Here is a 21,417-nt window from a genome sequence, read left to right on the forward strand (position 1 = left end):
AGAGATAAGATAGTGTTTCTCAATAATGCATTTAGTATTAACCTGTGCTATGGCAACAAGGTAGATAAAAATACACAGTGGTGGTCAGATAAAGCAACATCAACAGTAGAAAGCCCCTTGGTATTAACCAGGTCCAGAGTATGGCCATGGTTCTGGGTGGGTCCAGTAAAACATGTTGAATAAAGTCCATAGAGCTCAAAAGATTCATAAATTCAATGGCCTCGTCTCTTTGTCAACATGAATATGAATTAAAATCACCCAACACAATGATTTGTATCATAGTTCTCAAGGACAACAGACAATAGCTCAGATAAATCAGTAAATAAAGTGGGGCAGTGCTTTGGTGGCCTATACAGGGTTATGGACAGCACTGGTGTCTGACATTTAAACAGTATAGCATGATGCTCTAAAGACCCAAAGTCGCCAAATGAAATGTCCTAACAGCTGAGAGCATTAGTAAAAATAGAGGCTGCCCCTCCACCCTTTTCCCCTTTTTTGATAGAGTATGAAAAGCTGTAGTCCAGGGGAGGATTCAATAAGAGTCTGAACTACAGTTTGAAGAGAGCCAGGTTTCAGTGAGAAACATGCAATCAACTTTGTGCTCAGTAATGAGTTCATTTATGAGAAAGATTTCACTAGTGATTGCTCTAATATTTAAAAGTGCCATATTCAATTAGTGTGGGCCACTCTGCCTTGGGGCGCCTGCCTAGAGGTAACCAATGGAATAACAACCAAATTATTAACGTTACAACCACATTTTCTGACAGTCTCCAATCTATCAGAATGGTAGGAGATGACAGTTTGTATAAACTCACTAGAAGAGTTAAAGGAAAATAAATTAGGTTACTTACAATAACCATAGTGCCATTTCTGCAGGAGTTGATATGGTTTCCAAGTCCTCTGTTTGCTTATTCTGAAAGGGAGATCTGGAGCACTACCAGACCCTGTCTGTCAGTCTCTAAAACAGTTTGTGATGTTGCTGGAAATAATCGTGGAACCTCTGCGGTTAGGGTGAACCCCGTCTCTTTTAGAACGTGCTGGTTGCTCCCAAAGCAAATCAAATTTGTCACAAAAAGAGACATTCCTGTCGTTGCAAAGTTTTTTCAGGTACTCTTTTAGGGCAGAGTCGGCTCAAACGTTCTGAATCGGTAGAACGGGAGGGGGCCAGAGATAATTATTCTCTTCCCTGTGCGAGCGTGGGTCTTTAAAAAAAATGGTAGTCCTCCCTCAGTTCCTCAGATTGCCGAAAACGAAGGTTGTTAAAACCTATGTGGGTGACGATGGTGTCAATACTGGAGTAGTTGGCCATAACGGTGGGGAGGAAAGAGCTGATGTCATGGTCACAGGGTCCTGGGTGACAGTGGAACTTTGTCGGTCTCACCATCGAGCTGCCCACAGTGATGGTGGTTATAAGGACCAACGCCGGAGATGAGAAGCAGGTATGGGGAGTCAACATTTAATGAGGAACAGATGGGTAACAGGACAGGAACGGCGTCAGCACACAGGTATACAAAGACATACGGGCATTAAGGCATTCGTGGGGAACAGAGATGGGGAACTGACAAGTATAGGGGAGGTAATAAACAGGGGATTGAGTCCAAGTGAGTCCAATAATACGCTGATGCGCGTGACGGGGAAAGGCTGGTGTGCGTACTGATGGTGGCAGGAGTGCGTAACGCTGGGGAGCCTGGCTCCTTTGCACGCCAGGGAGGGAGAGCGGGAGCAGGTGTGACAGGTGGTAGTGATGGAATCCGATGGGGAAATGACCTGCTGAACTGTGGTGGCCGTGGGGGAGGGTGCCACCAGGCGTCCGCTGGCTGTTGGTATACGCACAGGATTCGTGCTGACTCCCGGGGCTGGTAGGTCCGTCTCAAGAGGGGCAAAGCTGCTTGATAGCTGGATCGGATCTTCTCAGATAGATGGGTGGCCAGGTCTCCCATGTAGCCGTGCAGTTGAGTTTAACATCTGTCCATTAGATCAACACCGCCCAAATCATTGACAGCTTTGCATTTAAAAGTGAGATCGGTTTGCCTGGTTTACAGCAAGGTCAGTGTACATGTAATTTGTGTTCATCGTGTTAAGCAGGTTTTCCTTTTCTCGCCGCCTGCTAACAGCCAGAGGATCTCTTTCCTAAGATGCTTGATGGTGGTGGATTTAGGGCAGACAAATCTCTAAATTCTCTACCACATCTCCGGATTCCTACCGCTAGCTCTGAACCTTTACACCGGATCATCGCAGCTAGCTAGCTCCAATCCAAGTGGCTACTTCTGGCTAACGTCTCTGTCCCGAAGCAAGCATCAGTTAGCCTTGAGCTAGCCTCGAGCTAGGCCCATTGGGGTGACAGGTAGCCTAGAGGTTAGAGTATTGGGCTAGTAACCAAAAGGTTGCTAGATTGAATCCCCGAGCTGACAAGGAAAAATCTGTCGTTCGGCCCCTGAACAAGGCAGTTAACCCACTGTTCCTAGGCCGTCATTGTAAATAAGAATTTGTTCTTAACTGACTTGTCAAGTTAAATAAAGGTTAAATAAATACATCTCCCGGCTTGCCTAAGAGGTCCACCAGCTAATTCTTGGGCTACAATGCCTCTTTTGCCAATTGGCCTGGACCATTTACTGCCGACGACTGGTCTGCCGATGTAATGTCCGAGGTGGTTTCAACAGTCTCTTCCGTTGTGACATCGCCGAAGGCCCATCTGCTATCCCCGGCACGCTAGCTGTATGAATCGCTGTGTCTCCAGCTCGCCTAGCGTAGTAGTGACTACTGAATCGGCTCCCTGACTCACCCATTGCTACTCATTGGAATGTCAATATGACTTGTCTATTGCTGTTTTGATTAGTGATTATTGTCTTATTTCACTGTAGAGCCCCCAGCCCTGCCCAATATGCCTTAGATAACCCTTTTATCCCACCCCCCACACATGCAGTGGCCTCAGCTGGCTTAACTGGTGCCTCTAGAGACAAAACCGCTCTCATCGTCACTCAATGCCTAGGTTTACCTCCACTGTACTCACATCCTACCATACTCTTGTCTGTACATAATTTATTGGTTTCATGCATGTTAAAATTACAAGCCTCCTCCCTAAGTTTGTTTTATTCACTGCTTTAGCACACTCCGCCAACCCTGATGTCCTAGCCGTGTCTGAATCCTGGCTTAGGAAGGCCACCAAAAATCCTGAAATTTCCATCCCCAACTACAACATTTTCCAACAAGATAGAACTGCCAAAGGGGGCGGAGTTTCAATCTACTGCAGAGAGAGGGGGAGGGGGAGGCACTCTAGACCCAAATTGTTGTAGACCTATATCCATCCTGCCCTGTCTTTCTAAAATCTTCAAAAGCCAAGTTAACAAACAGATCACCGACCATTTCGAATCCCACCGTACCTTCTCCACTATGCAATCTGGTTTCCGAGCTGGTCATGGGTGCACCTCAGCCACGCTCAAGGTCCTAAACGATATCATAACCGCCATCGATAAAAGAAAGTACTGTGCAGGGGTCTTCATCGACCTGGCCAAGGCCTTCGACTCTGTCAATTACCACATTCTTATCGGCAGACTCAATAGCCTTGGTTTCTCAAATGACTGCCTCGCCTGGTTCACCAACTACTTCCCAGATAAAGTTCAGTGTGTCAAATCGGATGACCTGTTGTCCGGACCTCTGGCAGTCTCTATGGGGGTGCCACAGGGTTCAATTCTCGGGCCGACTCTCTTCTCTGTATATATCAATGATGTCGCTCTTGCTGCTGGGGATTCTCTGATCCACCTCTACGCAGATGACACCATTCTGTATACATCTGGCCCTTCTTTGGAAACTGTGTTAACAAACCACCAAACGAGCTTCAACGCCATACAACACTCCTTCCGTGACCCGCACCCGCCCGCCCGACTAGCATCACTACTCTGGACGGTTCTGACTTAGAATATGTGGACAACTACAATTACCTAAGTGTCTGGTTAGACTGTAAACTCTCCTTCCAGACTCACATTAAGCATCTCCAATCCAAAATTAAATCAAGAATCGGATTCCTATTTTGCAACAAAGCCTCCTTCACTCATGCCAACAAACATACCCTCGTAAAACAGACTATCCTACCGATCCTTGACTTCGGCGATGTCATTTACAAAATAGCCTCCAACACTCTACTCAGCAAACTGGATGTACTCCATCTCAGTGCCATCCGTTTTGTCACCAAAGCCCCATAAACACCCACCACTGCGACCTGTATGCTCTCGTTGGCTGGCCCTCGCTACATATTCGTCACCAAACCCACTGGCTCCAGGTCATCTATAAGTCTTTGCTAGGTAAATCTCAGCCCACTGGTCACCATAGCAACACCCACCCATTGCAAGCGCTCCAGCAGGTATATTTCACTGGTCATCCCCAAAGCTTCCTTTGGTCACTCTGCTACCAATGACAAATTGCAACACCCACCATCAGCTTGCAAGCGCTCCAGTTATTTATCTGCTTGCTCTTTTGCACCCCAGTATCTCTACTTGCATATCATCATCTGCACATCTATCACTCCACTGTTAATGTCATCCCCAAAGCACACACTACAAATGAATGTTTCTATTGTGTTATTGACTGTACGTTTGTTTATGTGTAACTCTGTGTTGTAGTTTTTGTCGCACTGCTTTGTTTTATCTTGGCCAGGTCGCAGTTGTAAATGAGAATTTTTTTTCTGGCCTACCTGGTTAAAGCCTTGTCTGCATTGTCAACCCAACACAATTTCATATTAATTTTGTAATAGCCTAAAGTTAATCTTACAAACGAATGTAACCGTATTTGTTTAACCTTAAAATTATTAACACATCTATGGCCACAATCTGAGGTCACTGTTACTAAATGTCCTCTTATGTAATCAGTCAAAGGTCTGTGGAGATCCCTTGTTCAGCAACCTTTCGGTTAGTGCAATCCAGGACATTTGGTTGTGCTATTAGGTGAAGCACAGTGATAACTCATTAAGTTGTTGTATAAATACAAAATATCTGACATTGTATTCCCATTTGAACTTTGTTTTGCTTTTAAATGGTTGAAAGTGGGTGAATAAAGGGTGAAATCTCATTGATCAAAGTCTCAACCAAATATTACCCAAATGTCCATGTTGAAATGACATGGTGTTCCCAGTGAATGAGTATGTGTATGTGTGTGCACGTGCCTGTGTGCGTGTCTCAGATCTCCCACAGGTAGCCGCCCTGTCTGAGGAGAGTAGAGATAATCTGTTCAGGAAAATAGAGAGAGGGAGAGAGAGTACTCCCAGGCTCTGAGTACAGTACTCCCAGGCAGCTCACAGTACCACACAGGAAGCCGGGTGACGCCAGCCAACAGGGGCTATATGAAATCAAGAGCGTAATGGAGTAACTTCCCATCTCTCTTCTTTCCCACAGCACACAGAATGGACACTCACAGAGGATATCATGTTCACCTTAATTATTTCCTAGAAAGGTGTTTTTTACAGAAGAAATGCCTTTATATGCCCTTAACATACATTTTATTAAACAATTTTCAGAAAGACTCATATTCCAATAGATTGATGGAGAAAAAAGTGTCACTGCTTTAGTTGCATTCTCTGCTACTAAATCCCTACTCACTCAAGATATTCTCACGATGAACCAACCCTGGCGCAAGAGGGATTTGGTGAGTGAGGCATGTTTTTGGCACTCGTACTGTGTGAGACGTATTGGAGCAGGTGGAGGGATCAGGGTGCACAACTGTTTCCAAATGGACAGAGTTAGTAAGGCCAGTGTTGGCACAGGCACTGGATTACAGTACGCTCTTAGAAAAAAAGGTGCTATCTAGAACCTAAAGGGGTTCTTTGGCTTTCCCCATAGGATAACCCTTTGAAGAACCCTTTATGGTTCCAGGTAGAACCCTTTTGGGTTCCATCTTGAAGTATTTCCACAGAGGGTTCTACATTAAAACCTAAAAGGGTTGATCATTTGAGTCAGCCGTGTAGAGCTAGGGCAAAAAACAAAACGTGCACCCCTGGGAGGCCCCAGGACCGAGTTTGGGAAACCCTGACCTATATAGTGCACTACTTTACAACAGGATGCAGCCTATCAAATATAACATGGTCCTCTGTGGGTCTATGTGAGGAAGATTTGCAGTATCAGGGGAAAGTTGAGTAATGCAGTACTGATTTGAGCAGCACGTGGGACTAGACAAGCATTTTTCGGTATGAAAGTGTGTAAATAAGATGGCAGCAAGTGTCCGCGGAATACCATCAAAATCCAACGTTCTGTGACATATCTAGTCTACCTGATGAGAGGGAGAGAGAGAGAGAGAGAGAGAGAAAAAGCTGGGTAAATAGTGGACAGAACACGTGTTGAGTTATTTTTGACCCAGCCAGTTGGGTCACTTAGTTGGGTTATTTATCTATGATCTTCCGGGTCAGATCAGAAGACTGGAGGCGAAGCTTGGTAGGATTGTGGCTTTCAGGTAGTTATTTTTGACCACATATGAGAGTAAATGTATTTCCTGTTAATCTGTTCTGTTGTCAACACATGTTGACAACAGGTTAAGTACTGACACTTTTGTAACTTAATGAGTCTTACAGTCCTCAAGTGCCTATGTGTATTCCAATGTTGGGAGAGTTACCCCTTTTTATGGTATATAATGTCATTCATTTTATATATAAATATGTAATGTGCAAAAATATTGAAGGGAAATTTAATTTTGCAGTGCACAAACATAAAAAGCATGAGCTGGCGCACACCCAGATACAATTATTTAGTGTAGAGGTGCAGACTAATGGTGAATAAACAGTAAGCTATAAAACAAAGAGAGTCACTACATATGTATAAACTCCCAGTTATTTATTGGGTAAAACACCAATGTTTCGGCACCCCTGTGCCTTCCTCAGGGTGAACATAACATGATGAACAGGAACGCCATTTGCTCTCTCCTGAAAATAGCCTATGGATTACATTAAAAAATACCCCTCTGCTGGATCAACCCAGCATGAAAGTGAATAAAAACCCAACTGATGGTTAAATTAGCCCGTGTTTGGGTAATCCAAAAGTGTGGCCTATTGCGGCGTGGCTTTCAGATAGTTATTGTAGGCCACCCGTGAGTCAATGTCATTCATGTTCATCGTGTTAAGTTTGTACACTGCAAATTTCAATGTTCCTTCAATATTTTTGCACATGAGATATTTTCATATACAATTTATAACTATTTAAATATTATAACAAAGGGGTAACTATCCCAGCATAGGGATATAGTACATAGGTATTTAAGGAACTCCGACACTTGTATTAGCTTTATTAATGCTACAAAAGTGTCAGTGCTCAACCTTAACATGTGTTGACAACACAACAGAACAGATTAAATGAAATTACATATGCTCACAGGTGGCAAAAAATAACTATCTGAAACCCACACCGCTACTAAACCACGCCTCCAGTCTTCTGATCTGACCCAAATGGATCATAGCTTAAAAAGCCAACATCAACAACAAGAAAACAGTGGGTTGTTTGTGACCCAACTGGCTGAGTCAAAATAAACCAATGTGTGTTCTGTTCAATATTTATCCAAATTGTGTTGTTTTAACCCAGCATTGTTTTGTGTGTGCACGCAGACAACAGCATAAATGGTGCATAGTCATGTAGGTGTCCAGTCCATGTGTGCAATCTTCAATACTACAGCACATCCTCAAACAGACCACACCTAAAAAGACATCTTAACCACAACTAGTCTCTTTACAGTGCACCAACTTTTGACTAGGGCCCATAAGGCTCTGGTCGAAAGTAGTGCACTGCATAGGGAATAGGGTGACATTTAGGAATCAGACGTAAGTGTGAAGGAAGACTGAAATTCACTGCCTTGAGACAGACCACGTGAAACAAACATCACGGAAACCATGTAAGACCATTCCAGGTCCAGGGGAAAAGCTATGTCTTAGTTGAAGCTTAGGCCAAATGCCCATAGTCTTTGTCGAGCAGGATAATGTAAATGTAGTTGTCCTACCTCTTGACTATGCCTGATGTGTCAGTGTCATTACCAGTTGAAGTTGGTGTGTTTCTAAAGTCAATGAAAAGATGTTAACAAAAAAACGAAACAGCAATGTGGTTGTATGTTCAGTTTTTTGCACTCACACCTGCAATTGTTTTTCTCTTCCTGGCACGGATTCTGCTGATAGCAGCTATTTCGAAGAAGGGCAATGATTGTCATATGCAATATTTTCTCCCTACTAAACTTAGTTGATGCATTGACTGTAAATCGCTCTAGATTAGAGCATCAGACAAATTAATACAATTGAAAAGTAATTGTTCTGTATGTACTGTATAGTCTAACCACACACAAACGCACACACACACACACACACACACAAAGTTATCGTATTCTATAGCCTAGAGTCTCACCTTCATCCCAGGTGTCTTGGTGAGTCTCTGTACCGTTCTGGGTTAATACTACTGAGGCGTCTTCTGGCACCGTGCTGTCACCATCAGGGTCTTCCTCCACTATGTGTAGCTTGTCCTCATCATCAGAGTCTGACTGGCCCTCCACAACATTGTTGTAATTTGTTACTGTGGAGACACAGAGAGAAGAGAAAGAGGATGGTCAATGAATAAGTAAGTAAAGAAGTAAGTCTCAGCCAGAACAGCCCATAGAGCAGGAGCCTATCTCCTGTTTCTGTAGTAAGGTAGCTTGTTGTACAAGTACACCCCCTGGACAGGACGCTAAGTCAATGAGAGATAGAGGAAAATAATCTGGTAGCAAAGTGCCTGGGCTTACAGGTTAGTGGGTCACTGTTGCATGGTTGTTGCAGAAATCTAACATACTATTATAACTGCTCAGTAGAAAGATAAGAGAATTACTAGGCCTACATGGAGATGCATTGGAATTGTTAAGTGGGAAAAACTGTTATAAAAAGTTTGGAAAACGTAATGGAAAATGCTAAAATCATTCCAAATACAACAAATAAAGAGTAACCTTTGTCCTCTAACCTTTGCTCTCTACGACATGTTGAAAGTTGAAATGATCCATAATAACACTGCTAGCTATCTTGAATGTAATTTTCTCAAGTGATGAACCCTGAGACCTCTGTTCCAGTGTTTACACAGCCCCATTGACAGATAAAAGAGAGAGAAATAGAGAGGGAGAGAGAGAGAGACCCATTGACGGATAAGAGAGGAGAAGAACGTGTTGATTTGATGCAGAGCAGCAGCACCTTTAAATAAGCTAGGCTGTGTATGCTAAGAATATGTATGTGCTAATTATGCATCCCAAATGGCACACTATTCCCTACATAGTGTACTACTTTTGACCAGGGCCCAGTAGGGCACTATATAGGGAATGGGACACCATGTGGGACACAGCCTATGCATCCTTCTCCCCTTTAGTCCAGTCTTATTTCCATCTGGGCTGATTCAGTGTTTTCTGCCGGGCAGGCAGATGATCATGCCATCATGACCAGACAAGAGCAGGTCGGGGTCGATGACAATCTGGATCGATGTGGAGGGTGGGTGTGTTGGTGACCGTGTGTGTGTGTGTGTGTGTCTGTGTGGAGTTACGGGTACATGCACCTAACCACAGAGTAATGAAGAAGCACTGTGACTGCAGCACCTGTCACCTGTGAACAAACAACCACTTCTTAGCCCTCATTAAACAACCTCCTCATCGCTCCCAACACACACACACGCACACACACACACACACACACACACACACACACACACACACACACACACACACACACACACACACACACACACACACACGCGCGCGCATACACTCCCTCCTGCATTTTCAAATGGGTCTTGTTCCTCACTCCAGCACCATGCAAACATATTTCCTCCCTCCCGCCTCCCTCCTCCTCGTAGTCTTCTTCACCCACCTCCCTGTGCCCCTGTACAGGAGCAGTTCATTCAAGCAGTATGGACGGCAATTTTTCACACAGTTCCCCATTAAAACAAAGTGCCTACAGATAAAATCAGTGACTGCAGCCATGTGAAATACATTTGCTCTCTCCAGGGTGATAAGCAAGTGATTATTTTTCCTCCCAGTTGCAGTTTGTCCTTTTCAGATGAACTCTCCAGGAGAAATAGCTCTGGAATGAAATGATGTGTAGGGCAGCCGGGCGGGAACAATAATGTCTGGTTTCAACCTGGAATAAGTGATGAGAAGTGCCATACTGATACATCATCTGCCATAGATTGGAAAGTACATCTGAAAAGCCAGATTCCACATATAGCCTAGGCTAGAATCGATGTGAAATTAACCGAAAATGGCGGCCAATGTTCTGTGGTCAGAGGCGATAGTAAGGCGATCTGTTGTTTTTAACCATTCATCTGCGCAGTCTGCTTTGTTCTTAAGAGGCAGTAGTAAGACAGACAGATGGCAGCCCAGGGGCATCTAAGTCTTATCTGCATGTTATCACCATGCTACACTCACAGTGTTTAGATAACAGCCAGTCGTCACAGCTTGCCGCTAAATCAATTTCCCATCTCCTCCTATGGCTGTGTGTAATTAGACCTGCATAAACACCTGGCTGAAACAAGGCATGCACAGGGTGAGTATGACTGTGTGCAGCTAGTGGGATGGTGTTGGGTAGGGAGGGGTGGGCTGGGGTGGACATAGACAATCACGGGTGCAGCCGCAGCTGGGGGGCTAGTGGGGGGGATGTAGCAACACAGAGAGACTTTAATTGTATTTGCTCATACTGGAGGCTCCTATGACAGAGGCACAGCCTGCTACTGATGATGTGAGGCAGGGTGTGGCATCATTCCCTTGTCTTTGTGTGGAAGCTGGCAGAGCAGGGCCATGATATGATAGCAGAGGAGAGAAGCTTGAGTAGTGGGCCAGTGGTCAAGATGGAGAGCAATGCCTCAGCCAGTGATGTATTTCAGTATGGTACTGCTGTTGAAATTGAGGTTATTTTAAAATATATATATGTTTACCTTTATTTAACTAGGCAAGTCAGTTAAGAACAAATTCTTATTTACAATGGCAGACCGTGGCCAAAACCTAACCCGGGCCACGCTGGGCCAATTGTGCGCCGCCCTATGGGACTCCTAATCACGGCCGGTTGTGATGCAGCCTGGAATCGAACCAGTGTCTGTAGTGACGCCTCTAGCACTGAGATGCAGTGCCTTAGACCGCTGCACCACTCGGGAGACTTCAATATTAATACAATAGCAAGTGTGAAAAACTATACACCCTTTTCAATCAACCATATTGTCTCAACCCATAGACGGGTAGGTACAACACCAACGTGTGCACAACTATGGGTTGGTGTCACGATCGTCGTAATGAGCGGACCAAGGCGCAGCGTGAGTATAGTTTCACATATTTTTTAATCTCTTTGAAACAAACAAAACAATAAAGAAACAACGAAACGTTAAGTGCACACAGGCAACTAAACACAAACAATATCCCACAAAACACAGGTGGTGAAATGGCTACCTAAATATGATCCCCAATCAGAGGCAACGATAAACAGCTGCCTCTAATTGGGAAACATATTACCATCAACATAGAAATAGACATACTAGAACACCCCCTAGTCACGCCCTGACCTACTACACCATAGAGAACCAAGGGCTCTCTATGGTCAGGGCGTGACAGTTGGCTTAGATTATGTGTCAAACTCATTCCATGGAGGGCCGAGTGTCTGCGGGTTTTCGCTCCTCCCTTGTACTTGATTGATGAATTAAGGTCACTAATTAGTAAATCACTTCCCTCACATAGTTGTCTAGGTCTTAATTGAATGGGAAAAACAAAAACTTGCAGACACTAGGCCCTCCATGGAATGAGTTTGACACCCCTGTTTTAGATTGCTGACAACATGTAAACCATTGAGGTCACCAGACCCGGGCTTTCAGGGTTTTAGCCCCAAATTATATTCTCTCCGTCCTGAGGCTTTTTCACTGCTGGGATGGTTTAAAACCAGCTAGGCTACACTGCAATGAATACTCCCAAACATGAGCCCTTGCCTGCCCTGCCTTTTTAGTGCTGCCTAATAACAGCATTTTTGTGTACGGTGGCACTTTAGGAGGCAGAGTCAAAGTGGTTTTCCAAAGTCTTTTCTTATTTGTCCAAAGAAATCCTAATCCGGCGTGCTGCGTCTGTTCAATCTCTGAGGAAGCGAGCGCAAAGATGAGAACGAGAACCGGAGGTAAACTTTGTTAGGTTGCTGTTACTATAGCACATTTTGTTAGCCCATGATGATGTTATTCAGAGTTATTGACCTCGTAAGCCAGATTCGAGTAATTTACATTTAAACATGTTGACTCAAAAGCTTCACTGAGGGACTACCCAGTCTAGCTAGCAGTGCAGCTTCATTAGCAACCTAGCACATTTTATGCGCAGGTTTTTGACAGGAAAGTGAAAGGGGGATACCTAGTCAGTTGTACAACTGAATGCCTTCAACTGAAATGTGTCTTCCGCATTTAACCCAACCCCTCTGAATCAGAGAGTTGCGGTGCAGAATGACAGATTTTTACTTTGTCAGTACAGTTATTGATTAGCTATCTGGACACTGAATACAACTGCTGGAGCTCTGCATCACCAACAGACAAAGTATCACTAACTAACCAATTACTGTCTAATCAAGTACTGTCCAAATATGCTAAAATTACTAATAAAGATAGCTAGCTAACTTAAGGCTAACATGGCTAACATGACAGTAGCTATGTTTGGTAACGTCAGCTCAATTAGCTAGCTAACATTAAGGTTATCTGTTGAAAAAACAAAGCTGGCTATACAGAATTGAAGATGTAGCTCAGCAAACACAGAGGCGGTTGTTGTATTTGCAGAAGTAAGTTAATAGATTGTGTGTGTGTTTACAATACAATTATTTAGCATCTAGCTACATAGATGGGTTGGCTGACAACGTCATGAAAACGATGTGTGCGCTTCCATGGGGCATAAATATTTGAGCTGTTCATGCCATAATATTGTATTGGTCTTTTACCAAATAGGGCTATCTTCTATATACCACCCCTAACTTGTCACAACACAACTGATTGGCTCAAATGCATTAAGGCGGCAAGATATTCCACAAATTAACTTTTAACAGGGCACACCTGTTAATTTAAATGAATTCCACGCCTCATGAAGCTGGTTGAGAGAATGCCAAGAGAGCGCAAAACTGTCACCAAGGCAAAGGGTGGTTGCTTTGAAGAATCTCAAATATAAAATAGATTTAAATTTGTTCAATGCTTTTTTGGTTACTACATGATTCCATATGTGTTATTTCATAGTTTTGATGTCTTCACTATTATTTAAAAATAAAGTAAAACCCTGGAATGAGTAGGTGTGTCCAAACTTTTGACTGGTACTGTACATACTAACACCTTTGGGAAAGAGTGAAGTCATAGACAGGTTTGCACCTACAGTTTAATTTTGTTAAATGTTTTATCTTTATGGATGGACTAACATCCTAGTACTGTGTAATATAACTCGCAAACATTGTGAATATTTAGTTGGAGAAAGGATTGTATGCTGGTATGTACATGTGTGTAAAAGTGTGAAGTGTTGTTACTACAGGGGTGTTGGAGGGGGTGTATTTATTTTTGTGTAATTAGGTAGAAATATTGTTCTGTAGCTAATTGACCTTGGAATCTGTGATTTATTACCCCAAATATTCTAAAATCATGATTTTCAAGCATGTTTGTACATATTATCTGCAAAAGTTGTCACCCCCCCCCCCCCCTCCCCCCCACTCTACAGTTTTAATTCAAGCCTACTGCTAACGTGAGGTTATGCAGTTCAAACGTAATCCAAAGGAAGTCAACCTAAAATCCCAATCCTGCTATATTACATGTAACTACTAAAGTGTTTTGTGCAAAACATGCATTAGTGGTGTAGGCTGCCACCATTTTGATTATTTTGAAACTGCACAGTGAGCGCAGCATGACAATCTCACATTAGTTAGCAGTAATGTCACCAACATCAACAAGAGGCTTTTTCTATTGCCAGTCAAATATTGGACATGGTTTATGAAAACATTGCAACGAAATGATAAATACTTTTCCCAACAATTTTTCTTCATGGAAAATTAAGATATAGTTATGCACTTGTAATTTGTACTCACTAGTAGATGTAAAAAAAAAATATTGACACCATATTCCATGGGTTTACTGACCCCAACCCATTGAATTAATATTAAGAAGTGTTCATTATTAGGCGTCAGGAGAGCACAGCGCATGGAGGAAAGCAGTGAGATATGCAACATAGCGTTATGTTTTTGCAAAATGTTCACGGCTAGCGTGCGAGGCCAAGAGTGCGGGACTCTTCATTTTGGTCACGCAGAGATAAAATCCTCCCTCCGTAGTTAGCCCCAGGTCTTCAGGGCTGAGACCCGGATGTTCTGAATGTCTAGTGGCGTCTCTGATGTAAACTATATTTTGTCTCCAAATGTTTATTGATGACATAAATACACTTGCACAATGAGCACTTGTTGTCTCTCAAATACAATGTCACAGTTGTTGTTTTGCTAGCTAGTGAATTTGAGCCACATTAGCATTGACATGAAATCAGTCAAAACAAGACATGGCATCAAGACAAGATAAAACTAGCTAAAACGAGCCACCTATGATTCCCCAAATTGTTGGTAGCGATCTGACCATTCAGAATCATAACAAAGCACGGCTTCTGGCCACATCGATGCGCGCTCATCATTTTTGTGACGTTGTCAGCCAACCCCTCTATAGGACTCTAGCCAAAGTAGATCACTATAAGAATAGGTGCCAATTGGCACACACATCACCAACTCAGCATAGCAGCTCTTTACAGAAAAGATGAGACGCCACTTTGTGTGTGACGACCTGAAAGACCATGAATCATGAATTCAAAGTTAGAAAGCTATTTATACTTACCTGGGTCACCTTTCATATTTTTTAAGACATAGCCTACCTATTAAATGTAGCTTGTTTTCTGACTACTTCTGTGAAACTGGGCAGAATACTATATAATCTACCAATGACTGCTTAGTAACAATATGAGCCTATTTTTTTGTCTATGTGTCAAATGGCACCGTATTCCCTATGTAGTGCACTACTTTTGACCAAGGCCCTAAGGGCTCTTGTCAAAAGTAGTGCACTACATAGGGAATAGGGGGTCATCTTATTCCTCCTGTCCAATGCAGTATCCACTTCAATACTATACTGCACATCTTCCTGGTTTAAAGTGGCATTCCTAGTCTTCTGAAAACCATACTGTACTTCCTGATTCCCTCTACAGGCTCATGAAATAGTCTAGCAGCACATAAACTGAGTCACACAGTCACTGCCCTACTAGTCCCCATCACACATTTTAAAAAAAATTAAAACATTTAACCAGGTAAGTTGACTGAGAACACATTCTCATTTACAGCAACGACCAGGGGAATAGTTACAGGACACCGGGGTTAACACCCCTACTCTTACAATAAGTGTCATGGTATCTTTAATGACCTCAGAGAGTCAGGACACCCGTTTAACGTCCCATCCGAAAGACGGCACCCTACACAGAGCAGTGTCCCCAATCACTGCCCTGGGGCATTGGAATGTTTTTTAGACCAGAGGAAAGAGTGCGTCCTACTGGCACTCCAACACCACTTCCAGCAGCATCTGGTCTCCCATCCAGAGACTGACCAGGACCAACCCTGCTTAGCTTCAGAAGCAAGCCAGCAGTGGGCTGCAGGGTGGTATGCTGCTGGCACGTGTCAACCTATTCCCTATATAGTGCACTACTGTCGACCAGAGCCCTATGGGGCCAGGTCAAAAGTAGTGCACTATATAGGGTGCCATTTGGGATGCAGGCAGTATGCCTATCAACCTGTGTAACCAATTTAAGTCTATTACTCTATATTTGGCAAATGAGCATGCATCAGGAGGAGGTAAAATTAGACAAACTCATTTGAAACACACCTGAAACAAATGTGGGCCAATTTGAAAACAGCGTGTCCATTTCTGGGAAGAAATAATAGCTAGGTCTAATGCGGAGGTGCTGGTGACTAAGGAGGTGTAGGCTACTTGACAGACTGTCAGAGCAGTCTACTCACAGAGGATGCATCTCAAATGGTACTCAATTCCCTATATGGTGCCCTACTTTTGACCAGGACCCATATGGCCCCATAGGGCTCTGGTCAGAATTAGTGCACTATGTAGGGAATAGGGTGCCATTTGAGACGTATCCAGATGGTGCTAACACCGCCTTTAATGAGTGGTCATATAAATCAGAACAGATAGGGGGCAGCACAGAGCACATTTAGCACAGACAAAAAAATACAAAAGCTGCTACATACACACACACACTGCTAGTTATTTATTGAGCAGCAGCTTCTCCTGGTATTGTGTGTGTGTGTGTGTGTGTGTGCGTTTGTGTTTGTGTGTGCCTCTTTCTGGAAGTAGTACACTACATAGGAAAGAGCAGCAAGAGACAAGTACATTCCTGCATTCACACGGACACAGCCTGGCTGTTTGATTGAGCTGTTAACATAGAACAGGGAGGCCCATCAACAACGTAGGAGTCCTCTGTAGCCACGTCACAGCAGAATCTGCTGTTAGACAAGCTTTCCACCTTCTCCGGCCGCTCTGACATAAACTGCCGAAGCAAACAGCAAGGAAAAGGTCAACAGTGGAATCCTATAGGAAATATGAAGAACATACAGGTTGCTATGTTTCAAAGCACTCTCAGTATAAAAGACTTGCACAGACACACACACACTCACACTGTGACAGCTGGGGTCCTTAGGTACATTGAATCAGTTCATCTCACAGGTTGGAGTTGGACCTGTGTTGCCCCTGGCTTGAAACTCTATCACGTAGATTTTCATTATTCTCCACTCTCTTTTCTGGCATTTGTGTGCTAGCTGAGTGGTTTCTGAGAGAGACAGAGAGAGACAGAGTGACTGAATGGATGCAGAAGAACCGTAAGCCCTCTGGGTCTTCTGCTCTGCTCTGTGAAGAAGCATCATAGGTGACATCAACTACACACAGCACAGACCACTTTCCTTCTCCTCCCACCTAAGTGTGTGTGTGTGTGTGTGTGTGTGTGTGTGTGTGTGTGTGTGTGTGTGTGTGTGTGTGTGTGTGTGTGTGTGTGTGTGTGTGTGTTTATGGGTGCTTTACACTATTTGCTTATATTATATACATCTGTATTTTCTACAGTATAGGCTATGTGTCTACGTCTTATAGTAGTGTATATAGGCTGTACGCGTGATATGTGTAAGGCTGTATGTGTGTGTGTGTGTGTGTGTGTGTGTGTGTGTGTGTGTGTGTTTATGGGTGCTTTACACTATTTGCTTACATTCTATACATCTGTATTTTCTACAGTATAGGCTATGTTATAGTAGTGTATATAGGCTGTACTTGTGATATGTGTAAGGCAGTATGTGTGTGTGTGTGTGTGTGTGTGTATGTGTGTGTGTGTGTGTGTGTGTGTGTGTGTGTGTGTGTGTGTGTGTGTGTGTGTGTGTGTGTGTGTGTGTGTGAATATGTGTAATTCCTGTGATAAATTGTGTAACGTACTTAACGTCATTATCCTCTGGGTCAGTTTCAAAGAAGGAAGGAAAGGGGGTCAGCACAGTTTCTCCTAATCTCTTATTCTTGGCAGAGCAGCCTTAGCTGTGAGACACACACACACACGCACACGCACACACACACACACCTGTGCTATTTCTGCCTTCTCCAGTCCCTCCCCTCAGCCCTGCACCAGCCCAGGGGGAGGCTCTTATCAAACACAGACATGCCACGGCCACAGGGAGGAGGAAGGCCATTTTTGTGACCCAAATGGCACCCTACTCCTTATATAGCGCACTACTTCTGACCATAGGCCCATAGGGAACAGGGTGCCATTTGGGACGCAGCCTAAATCATCCTCTAATATTCCAGTCAAACAAGGCTCCAGGAGGAAACTCATGGAAAACCTTGGCTGTATTCACTAGGCACCAAACGGGACTACATGAACTTGTTTTCGTTTCCCGTTGCAAATAGTTTAGTACTGTGTACTAACGAATATGACCCGGAGGTAGACACATACAGTTGGGGCCTGATCACTCCCTCTCTAATCACCTCACAAACATGTTTACATAATACCACAGATTTTATTTAGGCTACACCAGTATTTCTCTGAGCCCGGTGTATAAACACAGGAAGGCTACATCAGTGTTACACACACTGTATAAACAATAGAGCAAAGAGCATGATGCAGAGTCATTCATTAATCATAGATTATAAATCCCTATAATTCAGGAGAGAGCGAATATCAACAACACAGTGTCACATGAGATTATGAGGCTGGTTGTGTTTGGCCTGTTGTTGTCACAGTAGATTAGTACTGTACTTGTTATCTTCAGTATATCAGCTCTGGTCGTCTATCTGCAGGTTGTTTGGAGAGGAAGAGGGGCCACACCCTGTGTGTGTGTGTGTGTGTGTGTGTGTGTGTGTGTGTGTGTGTGTGTGTGTGTGTGTGTGTGTGAGGGACTTTGACAGGCGGGCGGTCGATCATGTTACATGCACCAGGTACCTCAGAGTGCAACACACACACACACACACGCACACACACACACACACACTAGTGATGGGAAAAAAATCAATAGTTACATATCAGGATACTATTTCTGACGATGTCGTTTTTGACAATATCTCAATATTATTTTGGCACTAGTTGGCTGTACCTGCACCAAAACTCTCCTTCATAGCTGGTTCTCCATCTTTTTAAATAGGGAGCCAACTTGTTTTCAGCACTTTTATTTCCATGACTGATCAAAATGTGTTTACTCATGGCTCTCTCTTGTCCCTCTGCAGCAGACATATGGTGAGCAATATGTTTAAAAAGCTCTATCGCAGTAAAATCACAGTATCGAATCGCAATACATAATCGTGAGAATCGCAGAACAAAGTATTGTGATAATTTCATGTTGTGAGGTCCCTGGCCATTCTCAGCCCTAATACACACACACACACAGCAGACAGATAGCACTAGGTAACCAGATACCCCTCCTCTTTAACGTGATCGCTGTAAGCGGGCAGGCGTGGCGACTTCTTCATTTGATCACTGAAGTATTTAAAGACCATGTGCCACCATGCATAATGTAACACACACACACACACACACACACACACACACACACACACACACACACACACACTGCTATCGAACAGATGATCCCTTGAGTGATCCGGAAGCTATTCGAAGAAGCTAAATGGAGAAATGAGAGTAAAGGGGGTGGAGACAGGGAGTAATCTCAATTGCATACTCCTGCCGTCCTCTCTCCTCTCCTCCTTCTCAAAACCCATTGGATGAGAAAGCCCTCTGACATTCTCGTCCAATGGGTTTTGAGGTGAGGACTCTACCCTTTCCTCTGTAGCTATACATCACATCCTCTTAGAGCATTCTACTTATTAGATCATCTATCTTCTTCTCTATGGGCTCAGAGAAGACAATTCAGACATTTTGCTAGATTTTCCCACATATTTAATCAAGGGTTTTTGCGTGTGTGTGTGTGTGTGTGTGTGTGTGTGTGTGTGTGTGTGTGTGTATGTGTGTGTGTGTGTGTGCTAGGTTGTGCCTCTGTGACTTTGGCTGTACTGCTACAGTTATCTGGTCAGGGAGCCGGTGGGTATTTTAAATGGCTGTTGTCACGCTTGGCTGCTTCCAATCACACCTCACTGGACAGATAGAAGGAAGAGCAGATAGCATGGTGTGTGTATGTGTGTGTTTCCAGTCTGCCAGGTTACACTGCCCTGCCCTCTCTCCTAGATAAATAGCCTCTCTGAATGAAGCTGACTGACTGACAGGAACTGACTGCTCTCCTTTGTCAAATCACAGTATAAGGTTGTGGGTCTGCTCTGCTAGCACTGTCATACTGGTTTAGAACCACGGAAAACACTCTAAATATATATATATATATATATATATATATATATATATATATATATATATATATATAAAGACATAACACACAGATACTGTACATGTGTGATAATGGTGGTGGAAGTGATGGGGATTATGATGGTGGTGGTGGTGGTGATGGTACTGTAGTGTACTCACTGAGGACGCTGCTGATGTGTCTTGTTAGCAGCCCTTCCTTAGTGATTGGTCCAAAAGGTGTAAGAGTGTGTTAGGTGCTGCTGAAGGTACACAGTACAAGCATGCACGCACGCACAAATGCACACAAACACACACACAAATTCTCCATCTCTCTCTGTCTCTCTGATGGACTCTGTGTGATTGTGATGTCGTGTTACCTCGTCTCCAGTACAGTAACTCTCTCTGGCAGGTAAATGTCACATCCTAAAGGGTTGTCTGGATTGAAAACCACATTACTAAGCTAACACTCCACACTGTAAAGGGGTTACCATGAATTTGACAGTAGCTTACAGGCAGCTCAGTCGCAAGTATAATAATGTATTTCATATTACAGTACACCTACTGTAATATAAATACGGTATCAAAGGACTTTTACTGTAAAAAAGTAAAGGCTACTGTAATCAGTATGAATGAATGGATTAATTAAATTCTTTGAGAGGAGGGGTTTGTATTTCACAGTATTTTACTGTAATTACAAGGGATTGGTGCAAGCTGGTTGGCTGCTGGGTAAAGTGTTTACAAACATTACAGCATATTAATGAATGTTTGGTGTTTTACATCACTTGACTTCTAGATGCCTACCAAACTGGCAGTTTGGCAAGGCAAAACAGACAAAAAAGGACATTGTCACGGATCCCTCCGGAACTTTCATTACGCACACCTGGCCCCTATTCCCAGTGATTAGTAATTGTATAAGTGTGTCCTTGGTTTACCATTGTCCTGTCGATTATTGTTACTATGTCCGTTGGTCGTGTGAGTACCTGTGCTGTGTGTTTTGGCTTTCGTGTCATTGTGGATTGCGCATATGATTATGGGTCTCGTCCCGTGTGATAATCATTGTGCGCTTGTGTTATTTATTTGAGATACTCCTCGCTCTTTTGTTTGGGTTTCAAGCCTGTGTTTTATATAGTATTTGTTTGGTCTTTGTCCCCGTGCCTTTACATGGCACGCCGTCATTTAGGTGTAATAAACCCAGATTACGCATTCCTGCGCCTGTCTCCCGACCCTTTATGCCAGCGTGACAAATATGTTAAATGCTCAACCATTTAAGATTTAAGACTAGCTGCCGAAGGTTTTTGGCGCTCCAAAGATATGGTTGAGTACTACTGTATTCTGTTGGGTGGAATTACAGTACCATTAGAAATACAGCAATTTTCCCATAATGCACCATCATTTACACTATGATGCAGTAAAACGTTTCAGATTTTTTTAAACTGTTGATAAACCCTAAATGACCATGTACAGTTTTCCATCACAGTACAGGAGAAAGGCTGAAAGGACATTTAAGGAGTTGGTTACAAAAGTGTATTTCTGAACTATAGCCTATCAGCAGTTCGGTGTTTTACCATGTGGAGAATAGGTAGCCTAGTTAGCCTAATTAAGATATTACTTCTATAGAAT

The 21,417-nt window shown here is 43.4% G+C and overlaps 1 protein-coding gene across 4 annotated transcripts in view; it reads right to left on the bottom strand.

Annotated features, from left to right (window-relative positions):
* The window catches only part of LOC139376359 (zinc finger E-box-binding homeobox 1-like), a 92,777-nt gene that overhangs the window by 31,566 nt on the left and 39,794 nt on the right, over nucleotides 1-21,417 (bottom strand). For 2 of the 4 annotated variants that reach the window (XM_071118799.1, XM_071118800.1), the window contains exons 2-3: nucleotides 8,361-8,525; nucleotides 7,966-8,019 (exon numbers count right to left, since the gene is read on the bottom strand). Coding sequence is in view for 2 of the 4 variants with exons in the window: in XM_071118797.1 (XP_070974898.1) it covers nucleotides 8,361-8,525 (165 nt within the window). In the remaining 2 variants the exon portion in view is untranslated. The remainder of the gene's footprint in view (nucleotides 1-7,965; nucleotides 8,020-8,360; nucleotides 8,526-21,417) is intronic. The other 2 variants (XM_071118797.1, XM_071118798.1) reach the window with 1 other exon arrangement.

This window comes from Oncorhynchus clarkii, chromosome 20 (assembly GCF_045791955.1).
Source record: "Oncorhynchus clarkii lewisi isolate Uvic-CL-2024 chromosome 20, UVic_Ocla_1.0, whole genome shotgun sequence".
NCBI classification, from domain to species: Eukaryota; Metazoa; Chordata; class Actinopteri; order Salmoniformes; family Salmonidae; genus Oncorhynchus; species Oncorhynchus clarkii.